Consider the following 27,870-nt stretch of genomic DNA (forward strand, 5'->3'; position numbering starts at 1 on the left):
ATTATTCTGTACATTGTGTAGAACGATTATTACAATTAGACTAGAATGATTGATTAAACCAGAAACAGTGAATCACAGAAAAATGACTTTAGGCATCTTTTCACAGAGTGTCATGAATAAATACAGACATAAAATATCAAAATAAATAATTCTCACAATAAATAAGTGTCATTACGCAACATCTATTTCTTCATTTTTGTAATTTATGCATTTCTACATTTATGTATGCATTTCTGTGCCCATATGTAAATGAGCTGGGCGGTCCCATAACCGCTCTCTGCACAGGATTGGTTAAACAGGATGATTATGACTGTACTACTGTAGATACTCTTCTGATCATTTTTGTAGTACCACTGCTAATAACTAGCATTTACTAGCAAAGAAAACAGTGTAATTGTTTAAACTACCTTCTGTTTGACTTGGATAGTGTAATAGATGATTTAGGTCAGTCAGTGATGATATGGATGTGCATGTGCTCAGAAAGTGAAACGAACATGGGGCATCCACCGTACTACTGGGGCATGGGCAGGTGTAAGATTCTGACGGTGTGATAACCTTGGATGAAAATATCACGGTATTGTGATTATTGCTCTAAAATATGTTCAGTTTAAACATCTGGGTAAAAAACAACTACTGTTCCCCCTCTGAACACGGTATATTTTATTTTAACATTTAAAATATTTTGACACAGTAAACATGTCAGGCTGAATAATTAAAATAACTTGTTGACTTCTGCTGTCTTCGTTAGTTTCAGAAACACAGATTTATTTACAGTTTGAAAAGGCATCTGTGGATATCTTTCTCTTCTTTGGATATTGAGTAAAGCCACTGGATGTTGGTTTATAAGGGATTTGTTTTTCAGATGTTTCCTGAATTGTGGGCTGACCAGTAGCTTTTGATGTGGAGGCTCCTGTTCTCATATAACTCAATATACTCAATAAAATAGTGGAAAAAACACTTAAAATAATAAAATAAACTTACAGATACCTGAGGAACGGTATAACAGAACATTCTAACGGTTTTAAAACCCTGACATTTCAAAACTGCGGTATACCTTGAAAGGGGTTATCGTCCCATGCCTACTCACTACTGGGGCATGTGATCCAGGCGGAGGTGTGCCTCGCTCGGAGCGTTATCTATTTCCTTTGCTAGTAAATGTAAATTATTAGCAGTGGTACTAAAAAAATACTATATTTATCAGAAGAGTGTCAACGGCACTACATAATGATCCCGTTTAACCAATCCTGCGCTGACCTCATTTACATAAGGACACAGCCATACATAAATAAATAAATAAATCTGCATATTGACAGTTTTATTTATTTTTGTATTACATAATTTTAATATTATAAACTTTATTTAATTTTATATTATCTTCAGCATTTAATTATTTATTTATGCATTTATTTACATATTTTGTACATGAATTCCTTTCAGCATTTAAATATTTATTCATTTATATAATAAATAAAGGAGTTTTATTACACTGGTTCTGATAATGAACTGTTCCCTCATTCTTATTATTTTAGATATTCAAGTTTATTTGTATCATGTTATCACTTTTTATCATTTATTTTAAAAATGGCCTCTTCCAATTAATTACTTGATTATTAAATGAATCCTATTATATTACTTTAATTAGTAAAGAATACTGGAAACTTACACTGATTGTGTAAAGGTACATACCTTTGCTGACTTCTCTTCTTCCACTGCCTGTTCACCAAAGAGAAGATTAAAAAAGTATTACATAAAGAATATAAAGTGTATATATATATATATATATATATATATATATATATATATATATATATATATATATATATATATATATATATATATATATATATATATATATATATATATATATATATATATATAAAGCTGCTTTGAAACAATCCACATTGTAAAAGCGCTATACAAATAAAGATGAATTGAATTATATATATATATATATATATATATATATATATATATATATATATATATATATATATATATGTATATATATATATATATATATATATATATATATATATATATATATATATATATATATATATATATTTACTACTGAAGTATTACATGTATTTTACAGCATTTTATAACATTTCAGCATTAGTAATCTACATGAAAAAGCTCATGAGTTTAAAGATAAAGCAGTGTAATATGGCATATGCAGGTGTATAGTGATATTCTCCCCCTCCCTGAACTACACACACTGCTCTGGAGTTCCAGAGGCGACCCCGCAGCCCTCCCCCTCCCCCCCCTCTGAACTTACTAATGTCAGGCCCAAAACACAGGCCAAGCACCCAAATTAGACACACCAAACACTAAGATATATATATATATATATATATATATATATATATATATATATATATATATATATATATATATATATATATATATATATATATATAAATAAAACCTTTACTTGATGTTAATTTAGCAATAAACATATTGGCCTACTGCTACATTAACATTAAAATTACCACAAGAAATACCCATTCAAAATGAAATATGAATATAAAATATGTTATAGAGTCATACTGATCAAGTCTTGACTGAATTCTAAGCCAATATTACGTAAACGTGGTGCCAGATGAGTTAATGAGAGGCCGAGCCATTAAAAACATCAGATTTTACCTACACAACCGCTGAACCGGCGCGAAAACCGTGAGTTATAAACAATTAACATGGGAGAAATTAATTTAAAAAGTCTTACCTTTAATGCAGACGCTTCACATTTGTTGTGGTGTGCCCGCAGTCGCTCCATTCTTCTCCTCAATCGTTCCAGATCCATTTTGTGAACTAATGACCTCAGCCTCTGAGCTGCAGGTACTGTGGGGGAGGGGTGGGCGTGGCCTTCAATTAAGCGCTCAGTGGGGGATGGGCAGCGCAGCGCACACACTTACAGCCTAATTGAAGAGCTTGCTTCATGATACTCTCCAGTGTTTAAAGCATTATTTGTTAATTGAATCTAATATTAACCATCTCTACACCACCTCTGCCAGCGCATGGAGAAATGAACGAGGAAAGTTATGGAAACTGTCTATACAATAAGAAAAAAGTCTGGAGTGTTTGAAGCTAAACACTGTACCAGGCACCAGCATCATATTCTTCTGTACACTCAAGAACAATCATGAAGCACTGTATTAACTTTAACATTACAATGACTGATACTTCATCTGTGGAGCTGTACTTTTAGGAAAAGTAAATGCAGATGGAATCTCTTCATTTTCTCACTCAAGAATTGATCCATTCACTGAACTAATGACCTCAGCCTCTGAGCTGCAGGTACTGTGGGGGAGGGGCGGGCGTGGCCTTCAATTAAGCGCGCAGTGGGGGATGGGCAGCGCAGCGCACACACTTACAGCCTAATTGAAGAGCTTGCTTCATGATACTCTCCAGTGTTTAAAGCATTACTTGTTCATTAAATCTAATGTTAACCGTACAACTACTGTTTAACTTAAATTAACACTGTAATGCATCAGTTACAACAAGAGAAAGCTTTTTAAAATTATTATTGTTATAATAATAATAATAATAGTAATAATAATTATCATTATTAGTTAACTTTAATGCCAAAACACTGTAAGACAATTACTATAGTATATTAAAATGTAGGTATTTAGCAGACACTTTTATCTAGGTGACTTTCAAATAAGTACAAAGAAACAACTTACAAAAATAAACTCACAAAAAGGGATCTGTCAGGCCTTAGCATTACAAAACAGTACAGAGCTAGGTTTTTATATAAAGGTACAGCACTACTTATAAAGATATATTAGTTACTTATATGCTCATATAGGGGGTTATGGGTTACACGTATAATTAAATGTATTTTTTATAACTTCAAGATCTAAATATTAATGTGTTGTCTGATACATAGTTCATTTAAGCTTCCAACTTTATATTACGCATCATTTTATATCTGGTGGGGGCCCAAAATTGTCCTGTACCTCTGTGTCACAAAAAAGACGAATCATTAGGGATGTGGGAGACTAAAAGATGGAGAGGCAGATTCACTGTACGGAGCGTCCTGACCACTGTTTTCACTCTGCAGTCTGAAAGACTTTATCAAAACTTCATGTCTGAAATAGACATTATTACACAACTTATTACACTAAATGATGAATGACATTGTTTGAGACACTTATTAAACTATATTATTGATCACACGTCACTTACACCATTACATGATGGTTTAACAGAGCTGGACAGACACCCCCATTCTCTACAGAGCTGCAGTATTACTGCAGTATTGAACTGCAGTATTAAAAACTGATACCTGATATTTTCATTTACAGTTGAATTGGATCAGCTTATTGCTTAAAGCAATCTGTACTGTAAAAAGCACCATGAAAATAACGGTGATTTACCTTAACATTATAAAAACACTAATATGACAAACATGATCTTTGTAGGCTGTAAATATGTTGAAGACTGCATTCACAACCATGCAACTAAGTTACTGAACGTAAAGTAACTTGAAGTAATACATGCAGTAATAGCATCCTTCACATAGACTTTTGACCAACAATAGAATATTCATGCATTCATTCATTTTCTTTTTGGCTTAGTCTCTTTATTTATCAGGGGTCGCCACAATGGAATGAACCGCCAACTATTCCAGCATATGTTTTACACAGTGGATGCCCTTCCAGCTGCAACCCAGTACTGGGAAACACCCATACACTCTCACATTCACACACACACACTCATACACTACGGCCAATTTAGTTGATCAATTCCCCTATAGCGCATGTGTTTGGACTGTGGGGGAAACCGGAGCACCCGGAGGAAACCCACACCAACACCCGGAGAACATGCAAACTCCACACAGACATGACCACAGGCCCAGCCGGGGCTCGAACCAGCGATCGAGTGCTGTCAGGCACCGGTGCTAACTACTGAGACACCGTGACGCCCCCAACAATAGAATAGCAAATCTTTTTTTTTTTTTTTTTTTGCATTTAACACATTTTACATGACAAGGTTTCTGTTTTAATAAAGTAAAAATGTAAAATAATTTTTAAAAGAAAGAAAAAAATCCACTATTTCCTGTTTGCTTTAACTCTACTGAGGAGCCATGTGCAGCACTGCAGGAGTACGCTGCAACGCTCTCTCTCTCAGCTGTAGTGTTAGTGTTGAGGGATTGATAATCACTGGCTAATGTCTATAAGTACATGACTGACTGGTCTGGCCTGCAACAAGACATAGCAAACATTTCTTTGAGTGTCCTCCACAACCTATTTGTAACCTATTTATTTTTATTACAATAGCAAGGGCATCAAGTATGAAAATATAGTCCCTGATGAAGACCTCCAGCCCTGCACAACTGACGGCTGTGTGTGCAGTCAGCAGAGGCTCGGGCTGCAGAGCTATGCCAGATATACAGTACAGACCAAAAGTTTGGACACAAAGAGTTTTCTTTAGCTTCATGACTATGAACATTGTAGATTGACACTGAAGGCATCAAAACTATGAATGAACACATGTGGAGTTACAGACAGAACAAACAAGTGTGAAACAACTGAACATGTGTCATATTCTGGGTTCTTCACAGTAGCACCTTTAGCTTTGATTACTGCTTTACACACTCTTGGCGTTCTCTTGATGAGCTTCAAGAGGTCGTCACCTGAAATGGTCTTCCAACAGTCTTGAAGGAGTTCCCAGAGATGCTTAGCACTTGTTGACCCTTTTGCCTTCACTCTGCGGTCCAGTTCACCCCAAACCATCTCGATTGGGTTCAGGTCCGGTGACTGTGGAGGCGCAGCACCCCATCACTCTCCTTCTTGGTCAAATAGCCCTTACACAGCCTGGAGGTGTGTTTGGGGTCATTGTCCTGTTGAAAAATAAATGATGGTCCATCTAAACACAAACCGGATGGAATAGCATGCCGCTGCAAGATGCTGTGGTAGCCATGCTGGTTCAGTATGCCTTCAATTTTGAATAAATCCCCAACAGAGTCACCAGCAAAGCACCCCCACACCATCACACCTCCTCCTCCCTGCTTCACAGTGGGAACCAGGCATGTAGAGTCCATCCGTTCACCTTTTCTGCGTCGCACAAAGACACAGTGGTTGGAACCAAAGATCTCAAATTTGGACTCAGCTGCTAGAACTCTGTGTGGCATTGACCTGGTCTCTAATCTGAGCTGCTGTTAACCTGTGATTTCTGAGGCTGGTGACTCGGCTGAACTTATCCTCTGCACTTATCCTTTCCTGGGGTGGTCCGCATGTGAGCCAGTTTCTTTGTAGCGCTTGATGGTTTTTGTGACCGCACTTGGGGACACTTTCAAAGTTTTCCCCATTTTTGGGACTGACTGACCTTCATTTCTTAAAGTAATGATGGCCACTCGTTTTTCTTTACTTAGCTGCTTTTTTTCTTGCCATAATACACAATCGAACACTCTACTCAGTAGGACGATCAGCTGTGTGTCCACCTGACTTCTGCACAACACAACTGATGCTCCCAACCCCATTTATAAGGCAAGAAATCCCACTTATTAAACCTGACAGGGCACAGCTGTGAAGTGAAGACCATTTCAGGAGACGACCTCTTGAAGCTCATCAAGAGAATGCCAAGAGTTTGCAAAGCAGTAATCAAAGCAAAAGGTGACTACTGTGAAGAACCCAGAATATGACATGTTCAGTTGTTTCACACTTGTTTGTTCTGTCTGTAACTCCACATGTGTTCATTCATAGTTTTGATGCCTTCAGTGTGAATCTACAATGTTCATAGTCATGAAAATAAAGAAAACTCTTTGAATGAGAAGGTGTGTCCAAACTTTAGCTCTGTACTGTATGTATCAGGCTTAAAGAAAAAGATAAACATAATGCAGAAACACATTCAATTAATGATGACTGTTGGACAAAAACTATTATATAAAATTATGGACATTTTCAGAAAAAAAAAAAACTTTTTCCCCAAAAGAGGACACGTCTGGAAAAAGAGGACTTCTGTTCACCCTACATAATCTCTGTTTGAATGGGAATAGCTTTAGATGGAGATGTGGGGTAAATTATTATTACCAGAGCTTTTCAGTGCTTTTTCCCATCTGGAGGTGCCATCTCTATATCATCACAGACAATGTCAGCACAGACTATGCTAACTTCTACCTACTGTAAAAGGACAGAGAAACAAACGTCTCCAGTACTGCCAATGCTCTGGACACAGACCAGCAGTAAATGTGCAAATATTTGGCCAATTTCTGATTAAAAGTAGTCTTCCACAGTTGTTTCTATGCAGACTCTTGAAGCAGTGGAACAGATCTGTTAAACAAACTACAGGTGTTTTTACACATACAATTCAGATCAATATGAAGGTTTGTTTAGAGGAATGACATTTAATTTAGCTTTAGGTGAGTGCTTATTATTGACAGAATACAATCTTATTTAATGAAACATTTGATTAGACATGGGGGCGGCACGCTGGCGCAGTGGGTAGCACGATTGCCTCACAGCAAGTAGGTCGCTGGTTTGAGCCTCGGCTGGGTCAGTGGTCATTTCTGTGTGGAGTCTGCATGTTCTCCCCGTGTTGGTGTGGGTTTCCTCCGGTTGCTCCGGTTTCTCCCACAGTCCAAACACATGTGCTATAGGGGAATTGGGTAAGCTAAATTGTCCATAGTGTATGAGTGTGTGTGTGAATGTGAGAGTGTATGGGTGTTTCCCAGTGATGGGCTGCAGCTGGAAGGGCATCTGCTGTGTAAAACATGTGCTGGATAAGTTGGTGGTTCATTCCGCTGTGGCGACCCCAGATTAATAAAGGGACTAAGGCGAAAAGAAAATGAATGAATGAATGGTTAGACATGTACCTATGTCAGGAAGCAGCAGGATTCACACAACAGGGAGGTAAAGGCAGAACATAATGTTAGCCTTTCATGTTCTATGTGAATTGTCCATTAATACTTGCTTAATAATACTTGGGTCACCAAAGACAAACACAATTTGAAGTTTAAGACTTTTAAGATCTTTCTACAAAAATGTACACAGTCTACAGATTATGTGTAAACGTAAGTGTGAGTAGATGTGTCAGGGTAATAACAGAATCAGGGTGTTGTCAGCCCATGTCTGTATCCTGATGAGTGTGCTTTGCCAGCATTGTGCCTACAGGGGTTTGAGCTCGGGGAGATCTAAACATTCCCTATGTGAATAAACCAGCACATCAGCATCAACGTTTACATATCTGCTCAAAATATCATTCAGAAAATTACAAAAATAATATCTGGCAAGGAAGTCTATTCACCAGGTCATCTAATTATTTAGCATTGGGGCGTCAGCATGTATGAGCATGTTAGCATGTAGCATATTAAAACAAACTAAATAAAAGCAAACAATTTTGTGGACAATATTGACATTTTTTTCTTAAAACATTGAAACATTTATTTTATTAAAATTTAATAAAAATATTTTAAAGGATTTTTATTTTCATATATTTGTACTTCATTTTGAGATTTTAATATCAAGACTCCCCTGTGTTTCATAAACAGATATCCTCACTATTTTAATATGGAAAACATCACGTGCTTGGACACAAAAGCAGTTTCTTATTCGTGAACAAACCGATTCTTTTCAATCATCTGCTGAATCGGTTATTTGATGAGAGATTGAGTGAATCAATGTGATGTTGTGGAGTCACCGACTCTAATAAAGTGGTCAGACCGAGTCATTGATTCTAGTGAATCGCTCAGACCGAGTCACCAACTCTAATGAAGCGGTCAGACCGAGTCATTGATTCCAGTAAAGCGCTAAGACCGATTCATTGACTATATTGAAGCGCTCAGACCGAGTCATTGACTCGAATGAAGCTCTCAGACCGAGTCACCGCGGCAGGGAGCCGGATCGGCCGGACTGCGCTCGCGACTGACGACCAACAACCTACTGTAAGTTATTAAGATTTGATTTCAGCATGTTGTACATTAGTGTTGTTGTCTTTAGCTCATAACACTAGACTGTCAGTTGTTTGTGAGCTAAATGTACAGTAAAAGAGCGAGTCTTTAAGGCCGCTCTATGGGACTTCAGCGTGAGGGGCGGGGCTTGAGCCTGTGCGCGCGCTCACTGTATGCAGCCAAAAGCAAAACAATTTTAGATGCTAAAAGCTAATATTTTATATAGCGTTCATTAGTTTATTTGGCCCTGTGTAACGTTTTTATGCTTTAGGTTTGTAATTGTCAGCTGTGTGGTTTGTGTGGTTTCAGTAGTGACATCGTGATGTGCGCATGCGCGGTAGTCATAACATAGGCGCGATGTGCATATTTAAATGTTCATATTTTCATCACGTTTGTAACACAATCTCTGCGAGTGCATGGAGAAATGAACGAGGAAAGTTATGAAAACTGTCTATACAATAAGAAAAAAGTCTGGAGTGTTTGAAGCTAAACACTGTACCAGGCACCAGCATCATATTCTTCTGTACACTCAAGAACAATCATGAAGCACTGTATTAACTTTAACATTACAATGACTGATACTTCATCTGTGGAGCTGTACTTTTAGGAAGAGTAAATGCAGATGGAATTGTTGATGACAAATCTAGATGTTAAATTTATTATATAAGCCTTTGTGATATACTATCTAATTAAGTTTTGTTAAAAGTTGTTAAACATTGGTCTGTAATATGTGGTTTTTGATTATAAATTCATGGAAAAATACTATTAATTAAAAAATAGACTGACTTGTCATATTTGTAATTAGCAAATCAATTCCTAATTTGTTGTCCAAATAGTATTTTTGTTCCGCCAGACTCAGTTTAATGCCTTCCAGGTGACTGTGACCTTGACTTTTGACCACCAAAAATATAATCAATGTGTTTTTGTGTTTATGTGGCAAATGTGAACAAAATCCTTTAAGCCATTCCTGAGTTATCACACTGATAATGCATGGTGCAGTACATATGACAAACAAAGGGGGCGCTAGAGAGTACAAAAAACACCATGGTGCAGTACATCTAAAAAAAAAAAGGGGTCGCTAGAGAGTAAAAAAAAATCATGGTGCAGTACCTGAGAAAAGCTTTAGGGGAGACAGAGAGCAAACGGTGTGTGTATTCAGGGGGACCTACACACACTTTTATTTTCGTTTTGGCATCAATCTGAGGACCTCTCTGAAACTTTGAGGGAAGCCCATTTCCACCCTCTAGAGGCCATTACAGTGAAAAAAAAGTGAGGACCGGGCAAAATGTCCTCACTTTGCAAAAATGTCCTCACTCCAAAGGTTAAAAACCCATGCTGGTCCTCACAAAGATAGCAGTACAAACACACGCACACACACACACACACACACACACACACACACACACACACACACACACACACACACTCATGCACTCGTACACTACAGACAATTTAGTTCATCCAATTCACATGTGTTTGGACTGTGGGGGAAACCGGAGCAGCCGAAGGAAACCAACACGGGGAGAACATGCAAACTCCACACAGAAATGCCAGATGGCCCAGCCAGGACTCAAACTAATGACCTTTTTGCTGTGAGGCGACAGTGCTAACCACTGAGCCACCGTACCCCCCTCTAGATTAGGTTGTTTATCAGTTATTAATGTCATAAAAATGTGCATACCAGAGAATAATTATATTTGCATTATTTCTCACAGGAGATACAGCGGCGACATGGACTGGCAAATTCAATCTCATCATACCTGATCAAACCTGTTCAGAGAATCACCAAATACCAGCTTTTGCTGAAGGTGCTAATTGTTCAGTATTACCTAATGTGTTGTAATAACGACGTCCTTTTAAATACATCGAGTTTGCAGCTCTAAACGGGTGTTTGTGTGTCTGCATGTTTGTGAGCAGGAGTTGCTGACGTGCTGTGAGGAAGGGAAAGGAGAAATAAAGGAGGGTTTGGAGGTGATGCTCAGTGTGCCTAAACGAGCTAATGACGCCATGCACGTCAGCATGCTGGAGGGTGAGAGATCATCACAGCAGCTCAAAATGGAAGATTTTCCTTTTGCACGTATTTAAGTGTCAAATAGCTTTTCAGATCTTTTCTTTGGAATAAATGATTATATTCTATCAAAAACATTTTTTTACCAGTTGATTTATTTGTGGTTTATTTTAACTTTGTTTACATAATCCGCAATTATTAAAAGAAATTAATAAAATTAAAATATTCCAATTTTAGATGTTAGTTTCATTCTATTTTTAGGGATATCCATCTGCTCCAAAACAGTGACAAAATCTGCATTTATAAAATATGAAACTAATATAAACGACCAAAGCTTGCAGTTTGTCACTTCTGTCTAATGAATCAACGATTTTTTTTTCACGTCACTTCACTTTCTTATCTTATTTGGACCAATCAAATGCTCTCTAGTATCTGACATTCCCCGCCCCCTTCAAGACGCTTTTCATTTGATGCGCTTGAGCTCAACCACTCTTACTGGCAGAGCTGTGATAACGACAAAACGCTATTGGCTGTTTTTAAAGGAGGAGGAGCTAAAATCTCCCACTCTCTCTTCATTTTATTACATCAAACAGCGAATGAAAAATGCACATTCATAAATTATACAAATTTAATTATTTGAAACAAAATTATACATTTTTAAATCTTTCGAAAGTCGATTTTTACGCTTACCAAGACTCATTTATTTGATCAAAAATACAGTTAAACAATAATATTATCACAGTATTAAAGGGTGAATAAATGATTCAAAATAACCGCATTTTAATTTCCATAGAACTAGAGATAGTACATAGAACATTTATAATGTTATTACTATTACATCATGCATCCTTAATCTTTCTAGACTTTAGACTTTCAACTGCAGCTCTTCTTGGATTCCACAAAAAAAATTAAGCAGCTTAAAAAAATCTCAACATTGATAATAATAAGAAATGTTCCCTGAGCAACTAATCAACATACTATGTGAAAAGATTTCTGGAGGATCACGTGACATTCAAGACTGAAGTAATGATGAATGATGAAGGAATAAATTACAATTAAAGTATAATACAGCTATTTCAAACTGTAATAATGTTTCACTACATTATTGTTTTTACTTTATTCATTGTGAATATAGGAGACTTCTTTCAACAACAACAAAACAAATAAGTATTCAAGACGTTTATGTTATTTATTTGTATATTTATTTGAATTACCTATCTATTAGGTTGGTTACACTTTATTTTAAGGTGTCCTTGCTACAGTATTACTGTTTATATTCAACTACTTAGTATTTAATTATGGTTATTTAATTGTATGATATACGAACTTTATATACTGTTGAAAGTAAAATAATAAGCCCTCCTTAACTTTTTTTTTAATATATGTTTCAAATATTTCCAATTTTCACGTTATTCCCCTATAATATCTTTTTTTCTGGAGAATGTCTTAATACTTTTAGCTTGGCTGGAATAAAAGCCATTTAAGTACATCTACTTACGGCATAGTCAATGTTAGAATGCGAATTGGGCTTTGGCTTTGTAATTTTGCATAATTAACGGTAATTATTATAATAATTACCGGCAAAATGTGTTACAAGGACACCTTAAAATAAAGCGTTAATGTTTGTTTGCTTTTATGTCAATTTATTCTTTTGCATGATGAAGAAAAGTCATCAAAAAAGAGATTTCAACGCAATAATGAGCTGTTGAAATGTTAGTGATGTGTCTGTTAATCTTTGTGCTTGTTTTTCTGGCATCAGGTTTTGATGAGAATCTGGCCGTACAGGGAGAGTTGATCCTGCAGGACACATTCCAGGTGTGGGACCCCAAATCCCTGATCCGCAAGGGGCGGGACCGCCATCTCTTCCTCTTTGAGATCTCGCTCGTCTTCAGTAAGGAGATGAAAGACTCGTCTGGACGCACCAAATATGTTTACAAGAACAGGCTGCTGGTAAGACAGATGATGCGCTGTCAAGAAGTGTAAACACCATCAAAAAAAAATGAGGCCTTTAGTGTCTTTTTCACACTTTATTAGTGAGTCGTCAGTGCTAGTGGGAATTCTGATGTTTTTTGACAGACGTCAGAGTTAGGAGTCACGGAACACATTGAAGGGGATCCATGTAAGTTTGCACTCTGGGCCGGACGGACGCCTACATCTGACAACAAAACAGTTCTTAAGGTAAGAAGTGCTGTATGTGTGTATTGGTGTCAGGTTTTATAAATATATATATATATATATATATATATATATATATATATATATACACATACACATTCACCGGCCACTTTATTAGGTACACCAGTCCAATTGCTGGTTAATGCAAATTTCTAATCAGCCAATCACATGGCAGCAACTTTTGTGCATTTACATGTGCATGTAGACATGATCAAGACGATTTGCTGCAGTTCAAACCGAGCAGAATAGGGAAGAAAAGTGATTTAAGTGACTTTGAACGTGGCATGGTTGTTGGTGCCACACGGGCTGTTCTGAGAATTTTAGAAACTGCTGCTCTACTAGGATTTTCACGCACAACCATCTCTAGAGTTTACAGAGAATTGTCAGAAAAAGAGAAAATATCCAGTGAGCTGCAGTTCTGTGGGTGCAAATGCCTTGTTGATGACTGGTTCGATCTGATTGAAAGGCAATAGTACCCCAATAATCACTCGTTACAACCGAGGTATGCAGAAGAGCATCTCTGAACGCACAACACAGCAGATGGGCTACAGCAGTGGAAGACCACACCGGGTGCCACTCCTGTCAGCTAAGAACAGGAAACTGAGGCTACAATTCACACAGGCTCATCAAAATTGAACAATAGAAGACAGGAAAAATGTTGCCTGGTCTTCATTTCTTGACATCAACAACATGAAAGCATGGTTCCATCTTGCCTTGTATCAATGGTTCAGGCTGGTGGTGGTGGTGTAATGATGTGGGAGATATTTTCTTGGCACACTTTGGGCCCATTAGTACCAATTGAGCATTGTGTCAATGCAACAGCTTACCTGAGTATTGTTGCTGACCATGTCCATCCCTTTATGACCACAGTGTACTCATCTTTTGATGGTTACTTCCAGCAGGATAACACACCATGTCATAAAGCATGAATCATCTCAGACTGGTTTCTTAAACATGACAATGAGTTCACTGTACTCAAATGGCCTCCTTTGGGATGTGATGGAACGAGACATTGGCATCATGGATGTGCAGCCGACAAATCTGCAGCAACTGCGTGATGCTATCATGTCAATATGGACCAACATCTCTAAGGAATATTTCCAGTACCTTGTTGAATCTATTCCACGAAGGATTTAGGCAGTTCTGAAGGCAAACAGGGGTCGAACCTCGTACTAGTCAGGTGTACCTAATAAAGTGGCCGGTAAGTGTACAATAACATTTTATTTTTTCTTAAAAACACATAATATTACTTAATATTATATTACTTTTATGTCAACACTGTAATATACAAATATGCATCTGAATCAGGGATTACATTAAGTACAATTTTTTTGTATAATACTACTGATGATTTTTACAATTTCATGAATTATAAAAATTACATTTTTATTATTATAGTACTATAAAGGTAATTGTCATTATATTTAATCATAAATCATATTTTATAAATTAAATTGAAAGCATGAATACATTGATACATTAATACAAACAATGTTCAACATCATCAAAACTTGCAAAAAATCTGGGTAACGCTTTAGTTTAGGTCACAATTCATGGTATTAACAAACAGTTTACTAACACTAATTGCTTAACAAAATACTAATCAGCTGTTTATTAATAGTTAGTAAAGTTTAGGTTTTGGGTAGGATTGGGATTCAGAATAAGATCATTATTAATAACTATTGATGAACAGTTAATATCTTAAAAATCGACTTAAACTAAAGTGTCACCATCAAATCTCTTGTGCACAATCTGATTAATTTCTTCTGTCGTCTGATTGGTTGCACTTTAAGCTGAAAACTAGTGTCTTGTAAAATGTCTGGTAAAATATTATGTACTGTTATCATGGCAAAGGAAAAAGAAACTAGTTATTAAAAAAATTACTTATTTAAAACTATTTTAAATATCTTCTCTCTGTTAAAAAGCACTTGTGAAGTATTTGAAAAAGAATTAAAGTTTCACAGGAGTGCTAATCATTTTGCCTAACATTATTTCATGTCAAGCTTTAATTTAATGTATATATTTTTTATCAAACTAATTATTGTAAATATATAAGTAAACTGGGCTGCACGGTGGTGCAGTGGGTAGCATGTTTGCCTCACAGCAAGAAGGTTGCTGGTTCGAGCCCTAGCTGGGTCAGTTGGCGTTTCTGTGTGGAGTCTGCATGTTCTCCCCGTGTTGGCGTGGCTTTCCTCTGGGGATTCCAGTTTCCCCCACAAGTCCCTGCACAGTAAAACATGTGCTATATAAGTTGGCGGTTCATTCTGCTGTGGCGATCCCAGATTAATAAAGGGACTAAGCCGAAAAGAAAATGAAAGAATTTAAGTAAACTACTTATTAATAATAATCTCACATTTTGTTCGATGATTAGATTTTAGTCCTTAAAGAACTACAAAAGTCTATCTTAATTAAGAATAATCAGAATTAAATATTCTAATTAAATGACAAACTAAAAAAACTGTACTACTGCAACTAAAATCTGAAAAGTTCTAATGTTTCAAATAGTTGTAGTATTTTGTCACACTCAGACTAAAATTTGCCTCAAGCCTTATTGAATTTCTGACCATGATGGTCTTGCTTTCGTTCATTTGGGTGATGCAAGTTTAAATCTGGCTAGTGAAATCATGCGTTTTCTCACACATCCTCTCATTGAACCGAAGGCCTCCAGTATAGAAGTGAAGCAGGAGTGGATCCGGAACATCAGGGAGGTTATTCAAGAGAGAACCGTCCACCTGAAGGGGGCGCTAAAGGAGCCCATACACGCTCCCAAAACCCCAGCCCGACAGCGCAGCATCAGCAAGAGGTATTTCTACTTCCTCCTCAAACAGACCTTTCCTTTTTCCCTGCTTATTGTCTTCATCTAATACATCCATACTGTCAAAATGCACAGCCCTTATTATAAGCTTATGATATTTATCATCTGTGATCATCACCATAATTGCTGTTTTGACAATGTGTGAGCTCACATTAACAAAAGTAAAATATTGAGAGTCAAAATGTTTTTACTGTATGATGGAAAATATTAAAATGCAGTCAGTGTTACTTTAATTCAAGTCAGGAATGCTCAAAAGATCCCTTTTCTGATTGGGCTTTTATTATGTTTAAAATATGAACTAGTAATTTCGCACAAGTATAATCACTCTTTTCACAAATATCGCTGAGTGATATTGATTAGGGATGTAACGATTCACTCAACTGCTCAATTTGATGTGATTCACAATAGGATTATTTAACTTTATTTATGAAATGAGTTGAGACAATTCAGAAATTAATGAAGAAGTGCTTTTTGATTATTGCTTTACATTTCTTTGTTAAAAATATATTAGTGTCAAACAAAACTAAATAGCAATTTTAAGACAAATTTCAAGTAAAAAGAAAAGTGCAATGGGCTATTTGCACACAGACTTTTAACTTTCAGCCAGGCAGCCCAAGGGCTTCCGATGAACTGTCATTCCATTACAAAACTGTCACGTTTAAGATCTGATTTCTTTAAAAATCAGCGATCTTCACTGCCTGTTAGATATATGATATGAAGTGGGTCTCAGATCGGACAAGAAGCACTGCATTAAATTAAATTTTCCCCCGTCATGTCTTTAAGATATGACAGTTTATTTTACCCCAGTATTTTCAATGGAATTTCTGCGCTAGCCTGTTGCTACTGATGGCGCTAGTGGTTACAGCGGTCTTTCATCTCGTTTTTACGCTTGAACAACTAAATGAATGCTTAAGTCTATTTAACTGAATGGATTGTAATCACATCACAACATCGATGCTGTAAAAACAACCTTGTGAAATTGAAAATAGTCACATGCAAGCTTTTACCAGAAGTTTACCGTTGGCTTTAAAACTCTAGCTGTGCATATAGCTTATACAAATAAAATGAGTAGTTTTAATCTAAACTAAGGTTCTGTCTGCTTTTCTTAGCATTGGTTATTAAGCCATTTTTAAAATATATTTTTTTGAAACATCAGCATATCCACATCTTCTGGCACAAACTGAGAGCTCTTTTTCTAAAGTTTTCAGAAATCTTGTTTTTGTTTTGGAATAAAATTTTTTTATAAATTAATAATGAATAAAATAAGGTTATTTAGCTTGTTCTAAGGAAAAAATCACTTAATTTTGACATTATTTCTGAGAAATGCTTGCTTGTCTAGAACATGCTGCTTGGGTTAAAATGTTTTAGATATGTGGACTAGAAACAAGACAAAAACTCATCAAAAAGCTTTTTTTTTTTTTTTTTTGCAGTGTACTGATCTTTACCATTACTTCTTCATTTAGTTTGTAATGTTCATAAGAGTGTTTATTTAATTGCAGCCTCCTACAAAAAAATATAAACTATTGCTGACTATTTGTTTAAATCTAGCAGGTATTGTGTCTCGTGTAACAAATCCAGTGACACAGGTAGTGAGTAGAAAAGGTAGTAGAAAAAAAAAATGTACGTCACATTACGGTAACATTACAGTTTGGTTGAAACCTCAGCTGAGGCAGTACTGAAAAAAGTAACAGGTGCTATACAGTGGAAACCACTGAGCAACACTGCAGCGTTTCATTCTTAACATGTTTTTAAATGCATTTAGTGAGCCAGTAATTCAATGATTCAGTCATAAAGACAATTGTGAAATAAAATGCTTGAATGATTCAGTGAATCACTCATTAAGACAGGGACCACCTTCTAATGGTTTTAATTTAGCATTTATTTATCTATGAAAGGTCTAAACCAGCCAAGATATATATATATATATATATATATATATATATATATATATATATATATATATATATATATATATATATATATATATATATATAATTTTCCTTTTCTGTTTTTTCCATTGAATTTTCTGCACAATACATGACCTCAGGAAATAATTACATGAACTTTTTAAGAATTATTACTCAACAATGCTACCCAAATAAACACTTTCCTCCCTCAACATCCCATGAGGCTAAGAGAAAGAATACATAATAAAAAATAATTGAATAAGCAAATAAATAATTGTAAAAAGAAAAAATAAACAATTAGAAAAAAACATCAATAAATAATTTTTTATACAAGTGCTCAGTTTTAAAAAATACTCTAAAATAATACTTTATTTATTGTAATACAAATAAGAACATAGATTTAATATTGTTGTCAGTATCACACATCCCATTTCTGCTAGGTGTCTTCTATTAGTGTATGAAGTTATGCTTGAATTGACGTATTTCTTTCATTAGGGAAACTACTGAGGATGCGGACAGTCAGGGTGATGCCAGCAGCCAGCCCGACACGATCTCCATCGCTTCCCGCACCTCCCAGAACACTGTAGACAGCGACAAGGTACAACTACACTACACTACACAAAAAACAACACTACAGTCCACCATCTAGATCCAGTATGTTGAGCGGTAGCAGCACAATTGTGTTTATACAGAGCGGAATCTGCATGTACCTGTTGTTCTTTCACACAGGCAGTGTTTGTTGTGCTTAACTGAATCTTCAACAGTTGGCTTGCGTACTATAAATACAGATGAGTGTTGTCTATTGCGTCACATTTTTCAGGTGTTCTTGACCAATAGCTGTCTGTCTGTCACAAGATTTGATTTATACTGTGTAGAAAACTCTAGCACTTAACAAACTGACCCATTTAGCAAATTGTATGTAGGTTACATGACAAATGAAGTATAATTTATATATAAGTTTGCAGTTTATATTCAGTTTGCATGGAGTTTGCATGTTCTCCCTGCGTTCGCGTGGGTTTCCTCTGGGTGCTCCGGTTTCCCCCATAGTCCAAAGACATGCGGTACAGGTGAATTGGGTGGGCTAAATTGTCCGTAGTGTATGAGTGTATGTGTGAATGGGTGTGTTTGAATGTTTCCCAGAGATGGGTTGCGGCTGGAAGGGCCTCCGCTGCGTAAAAACGTGCTGGATAAGTTGGCGGTTCATTCCGCTGTGGCGACCCCGTATTAATAAAGGGACGAAACCGAAAATTAATGAATGAAAAAAAAAAAAAAAAAAAAAAAATATATATATATATATATATATATAATAAGTAATTGTAATAATTTTAGATGTACCTCTTGGTAAAAAACCCTGACAAAAATATATTTTGCTGACTTTTTATTGACTTCTTTTCAGCACTAAATGTAATATGACGACTGTCATCTTTTTGGTGTTAATTCAGCTGTATTTGGAACCAGAACAATACATTGTGGCTTTGACTCAGTGTGGGCGTCACAGCAAAAATAAACACATCTAGTGTGAAAAAGGCCTCTGCTTTCAGGAATGTTTGTGTGTTTGGAAAATTGTGGTCCAACGGCGGTCACTCCCCTATGAAAAAATCTGCTTCTTGCATACATATATGTACGTCTGCTTAGACAGCAAGCAACTTCATTCAGTGTGTGTGGCTTGAACGTGTGGACAAGTGCATGAGGACATAGTTTTATTTATTGAAGAGGCGGTAAGACTTACGTTTTGTTACATTTTTTACAATTTAATATAACTACCTTCTATTTGAATTTACATTAAAATGTCATTTGTTCTTTTGATTTCACATTTTCTGCATCGCTACTCCAGTTTTCAGTGTCAGATAATCCTTCAGGAATTATAATATGCTAATTAATTTATTTTTGTTATTGTTAAAAACAGATTTTAATATAATTGGGAAGGGGTTCAGATGAGTTTTTTTTTACATCATTGATGAATAAAAGCATTACCTTAATAACCTTCAGTGGCCGGATATAGATATATATATATAGCAGATCGTCTTGACCATGTCTACATGCCTAACAAAAGTACCTAATAAAATGGCCATTGAGTGGCCAGATATATATATATATATATATATATATATATATATATATATATATATATATATATATATATATATATATATATATATATATATATATATATATATATATATATATATATATCCGGCCACTCACTGGCCATTTTATTAGGGACTCTTGTCCAACTGCTCGTTAACGCAATTTTTTAATCAGCCAATCACACGGCAGCATTTAGGCATGTAGACATGGTCAAGACGATCTGCTGCAGTTCAAACCAAGCATCAGAATGGGGAAGAAAGGTGATTTAGGTGACTTTAAACGTAGCATGGTTGTTGGTGCCAGACGGACTGGTCTGAGTATTTCAGAAACTGCTGATCTACAGGGATTTTCACGCACAACCATCTCTAGGATTTACAGAGAGAATATCCAGTGAGCGGCAGTTCTGTGGGGGCAAATGCCTTGTTGATGCCAGAGGTCAGAGGAGAATAGCCAGACTGGTTGGAGCTGATAGTAAGGCAACAGTAACTTAAATAACCACTCGTTACAACTGAGGTATGCAGAAGAGCATCTCTGAATACACGTCCAACCTTGAGGTGGATGGGCTACAGCAGCAGAAGACCACCAGGTGCCACTCCTATCAGCTAAGAACAGAAAACTGAGTCTACAATTCGCACAGGCTCACCAAAAATTGAACAATAGAAGATTGGAAAAGAATAGAAGCCTGGTCTGATGAGTCTCGATTTCTCCTGCGACATTCGGATGGTGGAATCGGAACGACATGAAAGCATGGATCCATCCTGCCTTATATCAACGGTTCAAGCTGGTGGTTGTGGTGTAATGGTGTGGGGGATTTTTCTTGGCACACTTTGGGCCTATTAGTACTAATTGAGTATTAAGTCCAACCCAGTACTAGTAAGGTGTGCCTAATAAAGTGGCCGGTGAGTGTATATATAAAACTTCATTTAGACAGTTTAATCATATGGACCATTCATAATAGTTTAAATAAATCATGATTACAGTATTGACCAAAATAACTGTGATTATGATTTCTGCATAATACAGCAGCCCTAGCAGATTGGCCTCAATAAAAGATGTTTTTAAGCTAAGAAGAAAGGGTTGCGTTCTGAAATGTACACAATGATTTCATAATGCATTGACCACTTATATGGTGAAGGATTGAAGGAGATTTGATTTCTCACTTCATGGCCCCTTTAATAATAGTGATATAGAAAGCATTAGTATTTTCTAACACAGTTGTCTAAAATCTGTGTGAATAAGTTTATTATTGAGACTCGCAGTTATTTTGTCAGTGAGATGATTCATTTGCTTTTTTTCTCTCACCGCCTTTCTTCTTTTCTTGTATTTGTTATATAATTTTCACCCCTGTCCATCTAAATATGATTCTGATTTGCTGTTATTCCTTTCCAGTACTCCAGTGTGGCAAAAACAGTATCGCTGCTCTTGATCTCTCCGTCTGTCATTACTCTGTAATTTTATTATTACATGCGCCTGCTCTTAACCTCAGGCCAGTCTCTCCACTCTTGTTTCATTCAACCATCTAATTACAGACAAAAAAAACACGTCTGAGTCAAGAGCAGCTCTTGTTTCCTAGAAACACGTTTTCTAACACACACTTCTGCCGGATCAGTTGTTTTGTGGTTGTTTTGTGTAGTCAGGACGTGGACGTGTGGCTGTCTAAGATGTTAGAGCACACCCACTGACCACTCACTGACTGTCTGACGCCGCATCTTACGCAAAATAGTAAGTCTGATTGGCTTCTTAGAATGGCTTTATTCGAAATAGTTGTGTGGTTTGTACTTCCTGTCAAAAATGCAGGGTTCCATACAAATCGATTAAGTTAATGTAATTATTTTTACTAATTTAAGTTTATTGAACATAAAACAATTAAGCGACAGGCATTTTATGTACTGATTCCATTTTTATTTATTGTTTTCCCTGAACAATGTTTACTTTCAGCGGCACGTAAACTCATTCGCTCTCTGTTTATCGGTGATGTTTATCATCATAAACGTTACCTAAGCAACCTCAAGATTTGAACGGCCACTAGTGACTTCAATTGTCACTTTGAGCAAAAGGCAGCTAACAGAGTGTGAATGCAGCTCCAGTCATATTTTATTCTTCTGAATTCATTGTAGTTTTAGTCTAGTTTTAGTCAACTAAATTAAATAAAATATTAGGCTGCTTCCAAAATCACATACTTCCCCAATACTGTATATAGTACGTGAAAATTTTATGCGAGCCAAGCAGTATTTCCTAGTATTTAAAAAACAGTAGGTGAGAAGTTCTGAAGTGTGCATCCAATGGACGCTATGCTATACCATGATGCATGACGAACACAATCTCTGCTAAAAAATAAGTCATTTTTATTGTCTCAGAATTGCATTTAAAATATGCTTCAGATGTTTTACATGCTCTTAGCTTTTCTTCTCCCACATATTGACTTTTTTTTATTTAATAAGCTATGCAGCAAATAATTGTTTATGTCCTGTCGAATAGATTAGCATAGGCAACATTAAAGCTCAAATGTGCGCTGTTCACCTCACTGACACACAGGAAATTTGTTCTGAATGGATCTTCGATTTTTGTAATTTTTTTATTAGTTGCTGAAAATGTCAGCACATTTTTTTTGTTACATTTTTTAATTAGTTTTCGTCTAGTTTCCATCAGTAAAAAATTGTGTTGTTAACGAATAATATGACAAAATTACTCATCACTGAAATTAAGACTTGTCCACGTGTGTTACAAAAATCTGGTGATAATCACTTCATACAAACCCTCGCATACATATAAAAACTGAACTATATTTGGGTTTAAATGAACTGTTTTTCTCCAGCATCATCTTCAATGTCAACCATGTGTTGTTAATCAAAATAATAAGCTTTTGTCACCTAATAAAACAACTGGCAAGTCAAGTTAGTCATGTAATTGCTCACATATAGTGTTATTTTTCTGCCAGTCTGTCTATCTTCTCTCTTTTCCTTCAGCGGTCTGTTTCTTTGGAGTTATTGTGCTGCCAGGCCCTTCTTATGTCATTGTGGTTTGAGGTTTGTGTGTATGTATGACTTGTGTGTGTGCGTGCGGGAGGCTCAATGGACATTCAAATATAGAACTATATATAGGCTTCTTATATTCCTTAGTTTTACAGACTAGACATTTCTTGACTTGTTTTTGTCTCTGGGTTGTTCGGTTTGGCATGTTGTCAACATTTGCCCCAGAAGTAAGCTAAATGTGACACAAACTCCATTTCAGCATCATACTCACAGTTAAAAATGAATATAAAAACCAGGATACATAATGTTTCATTTATTTTTTTACATGGAAAATTGCTAAATACTTAAAAATATGCAAAATAAATACAAAAATGTTTTTAATATAATAATATTGTTATCATTACAGTTAAATAATAATAATTTACCAATAAACTTAAGGATTTTTTTGCTGTCTCTATATTATTCATTCATTCATTCATTCATTTTCCTTCAGCTTAGTCTTTATTTCAGAGGTCCACAGTGGAATGAACCACCAACTATTACAGCATATGTTTTACACAGCGGATGCCCTTCCAGCCGCAACCCAGTATTGGGAAACACCCATAGACACTCATTTACACACATACACTACAGACAATTTTAGCGCCACCCAGCGGCCAAAAGCTGCTAGTGCATGTAGGTACCTCCACAGCGGCGTTAAGAATGGTGGCAGAGGGAACATTTTTAAGTGGTGACATCTGTACACTCATACACTACAGACAGTTTATTCAATTCACCTAAAGTGCATGTCTTTGGACTATGGGGGAAACCCATGTGAACACGGGGAGAACAATCATACTCCACACAGAAATGCCCAACTGGGACTCAAACCGGCAACCTTCTTGCTGTGAGGTGGCAGTGCTAAACACTGAGCCACCGTGCGACTCTATATTATTGTTGCTATTAATAAATAAATAGATAATTTATGCAAGAATATAATTATAATCATTTTTAGATAAAACAGTTTTTGTGCCAAGAAGTGAACAAAATGACAAAACCTCCTTTTTTTTTTGCAAAAATGGTATTAAAAGCAAACACTTTAAAAAAACGTCACTTATAACAATCTTAAACCTATCTTTATCTTAAAAAATGAAAGCAAAAATAACAAAAATACTTTTACAATACTCATTCATTCGTTTTCCTTCAGCTTAGTCCCTTATTTATCAGGGGTCGCCACAGCGGAATGAACCACCAACTATTTTGACGTATGTTTTTACGCAGCGGATGCCCTTCCGGCCCAACCCAGTACTGGGAAACACCCATACACTCTTGCGTTCACACATATACACACACACTCATACACTATGGCCAATTTAGTCCAATTCACCTATAGCTCATGTCTTTGGACTGTGGGGGAAATCGGAGCACCCGGAGGAAACCCACGCCAACACGGGAACATGCAAACTCCACACAGAAATGCCAACTGGGCCAGCCGGGACTCGAACCAGCGACCTTCTTGCTGTGAGGCGACATTGCTACCCATTGAGCCACCGTGCCGTCCATTTTACATTACTTTGCTTAAAAAGTAACCAAGCAGACAAGATTATGAAGCACTACAATCTTAAGCCTTATATAATGATGAATATATTACATTGCAATATAATGTAATATATTTCTTTATATGTAATATATTAGTCTTATGCGACGCAGTGGCACCGTAGGTAATGCTGTCGCCTCACAGCAAGAAGGTCACTGGTTCGAGCCTCGGCTGGGTCAGTTGGCGTTTCTGTGTGGAGTTCAAACAGTCCAAAGACATGCGGTACAGGTGAATTGGGTAAGATAAATTGTCCGTAGTGTATGAGTGTGTGTGTGAATGAGTGTGTATGGATGTTTCCCAGAGATGGGTTGCAGCTGGAAGGGCATCCGCTGTGTAAAATATGTGCTGGCATTTCTGTGTAGAGTTTGCCTGTTCTCCCCGTGTCTGCATGGGTTTCCTTTGGGTGCACCGGTTATCCCCACAGCCCAAAGATATTCGCTATAGGTGAATTGGATGAACTAAATTGGCGTAGTGTATGAATATGTGTGTGAATGAGAGAGTGTATGGGTGTTTCCCTGTACTGGTTGCGGCTGGAAAGGCATCCGCTGCGTTAAACATATACTGTAATAGATAGCGGTTCATTCCGCTGTGGCGACCTCTGAAATACTAAGCTGAAAGTCTAGGCTGAAGGAAAATGAATGTATGAGTGTGTGTGTGAATGTGAGTGTGTATGGGTGTTTACTAATTCTGGGTTGCAGTGGAAGGGCATCTGCTGCGTAAAACACATGCTGGATTAGTTGGCGGTTCATTCTGCTGTGGGGACCTCTGAAATACTAAGCTGAAAGACTAAGCCGAAGGAAAATGAATGAATAAATGTAAGAGTGTGTGTATGAATGTGAGAGTGTATGGGTGTTTCTCAGTACTGGGTTGTGGCTGGAAGGGTATCCGCTGCATAAAACACATGCTGAAATTGTTGACGGTTCATTCCACTGTGGTGCCCTCTGAAAGACTAAGCTGAAGGAAAATATATGTATGAGTGTGTGTGAATGTGAGAGTGTATGGGTGTTTACCAATTCTGGGTTGCAGTGGAAGGGCATCCGCTGCGTAAAACACTTGCTGGAATAGTTGGTGGTTCATTCTGTTGTGGCGACCTCTGAAATACTAAGCTGAAAGACTAAGCTGAAGGAAAATGAATGTATGAGTGCATGTGTGATTGTAGGAGTGTATGGGTGTTTCTCAGTACTGGGTTGCAGTGGAAGGGCATCCGCTGCATAAAACACATGCTGGAATAGTTGACGGTTCATTCCACTTTGGCGACCTCTGAAAGACTAAGCTGAAGGCAAATATATGTATGAGTCTGTGTGTGAATGTGAGAGTGTGTGGTTGTTTACCAATTCTGGGTTGCAGTGAAAGGGCATCCGTTGCTGAAAACACATGCTGGAATAGTTGGCGGTTCATTCCGCTGTGGCGACCTCTGAAATACTGAGCTGAAAGATTAAGCTGAAGAAAAATGAATGTATTAGTGTGTGTGTGTGTGTGTGTGTGAATGTGAGAGTGTATGGGTGTTTACCAATTCTGGGTTGCAATGGAAGGCATCTGCTGCGTAAAACACATACTGGATTAGTTGGCATCCGTTGCATAAAACACATGGTGGATTAGTTGACGGTTCATTCCACTGTGGTGACCCCTGATAAATAAGAGAGTAAGCTGAAGGAAAATGAATGAATAAATAATACCTAAATAAAAATATAAAAAGCTTTCTGTCAGGGCTATGTTTAAGGATTTTCTTGTAAAGTTTGTTTGTTATAGATATGAAGATCATATTCAGTGGAGAGTCTCCACCATCTTAGAAAAACAAATGTGTAGAGTATCTGTGGTAAGACATACAGTAGTGTGAGTAGTGTAAGTAGCCAGATGTTTCTTGCTTTTAAAAATATATCAGATCTATGTGTGTGAGAGAGTTTTGTAGTCCTCCATATGTTTTCTGTCTTTATCTCGCATGCACATGTGCGCGCACACACTTCCCACTTTCCTTGCCCAGTCTGGGGTGTTGCTTCAATTAGTTTTTTCTCCTCTCTCACTCTCCTCTCTTCAGTTGGAGTGTCTACTTGTTTTCCTCTTTCACATGTGGGCAGAACCTTCTAGACTCTCCTCAGTTGTTCAGATGTGTGTGACAGCTCAGTAATGTCGTTTTTAAAGAACATGCTGAGCATTAGTTCAGTTACCGACTCTGCCTGAGACTCAGGATAGGCCGTTTTCTACCTGACTGTCGGCCAATCAGAAGGCACATCTGGCTGGCAGACTTAACTTCTGGTTGGTTGTATTAGCATTACAGACAGAGCCATGCCCAGGTGGAGGAGTTTCAGACTGCCCAAGAGAACCAGACCTGTGAGTACACATGCTTCTGATGGATTTCATAGGGGCTTTTAATGTAAATTAGATATTTTTATATGAGGTAAATGTGTTGTTGTGTACTTCAGTACTGATTTGGGATTTGCTTCATGATTAAAGTTGGTTTATGCTTTGAATAATTTATTTGATCATTTATTGACTCATAAACAATATTTGTTATCAGTACAGTGTGTTAGTAGTAAGATTAAATGGCATCTTTTGTTATGCATTTGAACATTTCTACACAAAATGATACGTTACACTGCTATAAGTGTAGTTAAATAATATGTTTAATGACTTTTATTTGTTTAATCACTTACTAGGTTTTATCCCAGTAACATTGGCTTCTGATTTAACATAGATACTTATTTTTCCCCCATAATCATTCTTGACTTACTATAATTTAAGTGCTTATATGCACTTTAAATGTAGGAGTGTACTTGCACATCTGCGTTTGTGTGTGAGTGTGTGGGTTTTGTCCCCATAAGCATGAGCTCACATTTTGGACTGTGTTTTTTTGGGTTGCTCAGAAGGGAGTGGCTGTTCATATTCTTCTCCGTGTGTTTGTTAATTTAGTCATATTTTTAAAGCTGAAACCTGTAATGTCTTGTAATTTGTTTTGGAGCACCATGACTAGACTCCTGTTCTCCTGTTTTCTAATTAATACATTTAATTTGTTTATATAATAATACAAAATGTAAGTTAGAGATACAGCTATGATCTATGTACGCTCACCGGCCACATTATTAGGTACACTGTTCAACTGCTCGTTAACACACAAATTTGTAATCAGCCAATCACATGGCAGCAACTCATTTAGGCATGTAGACATGGTAAAGACGATCTGCTGCAGTTCATACCAAGCATCAGAATGGGGAAGAAAGGTAATTTAAGTGACTTTGAACGAGGCATGGTTGTTGGTGCCAGACGGGCTGGTCTGAGTATTTCAGAAACTGCTGATCTACTGGAATTTTCACGCACAACCATCCCTAGAGTTTACAGAGAATGGTCCGAAAAAGAGAAAATATCCAGTGAGCGGCAGTGCCTTGTTGATGGCAAAGGTCAGAGGAGAATGGCCAGACTGGTTCGAGGTGATAGAAAGGCA

The 27,870-nt window shown here is 36.8% G+C and overlaps 1 protein-coding gene across 1 annotated transcript in view; it reads left to right on the forward strand.

Moving 5' to 3' along the window:
* The window catches only part of kalrnb (kalirin RhoGEF kinase b), a 219,685-nt gene that overhangs the window by 117,734 nt on the left and 74,081 nt on the right, over nucleotides 1-27,870 (forward strand). The window contains 6 exon segments of the mRNA XM_056459523.1: nucleotides 10,609-10,701; nucleotides 10,811-10,922; nucleotides 12,661-12,851; nucleotides 12,978-13,079; nucleotides 15,737-15,879; nucleotides 18,294-18,396. Coding sequence (XP_056315498.1) covers nucleotides 10,609-10,701; nucleotides 10,811-10,922; nucleotides 12,661-12,851; nucleotides 12,978-13,079; nucleotides 15,737-15,879; nucleotides 18,294-18,396 — 744 coding nt within the window.

This window comes from Danio aesculapii, chromosome 6, assembly GCF_903798145.1.
Source record: "Danio aesculapii chromosome 6, fDanAes4.1, whole genome shotgun sequence".
Taxonomy (NCBI): Eukaryota; Metazoa; Chordata; class Actinopteri; order Cypriniformes; family Danionidae; genus Danio; species Danio aesculapii.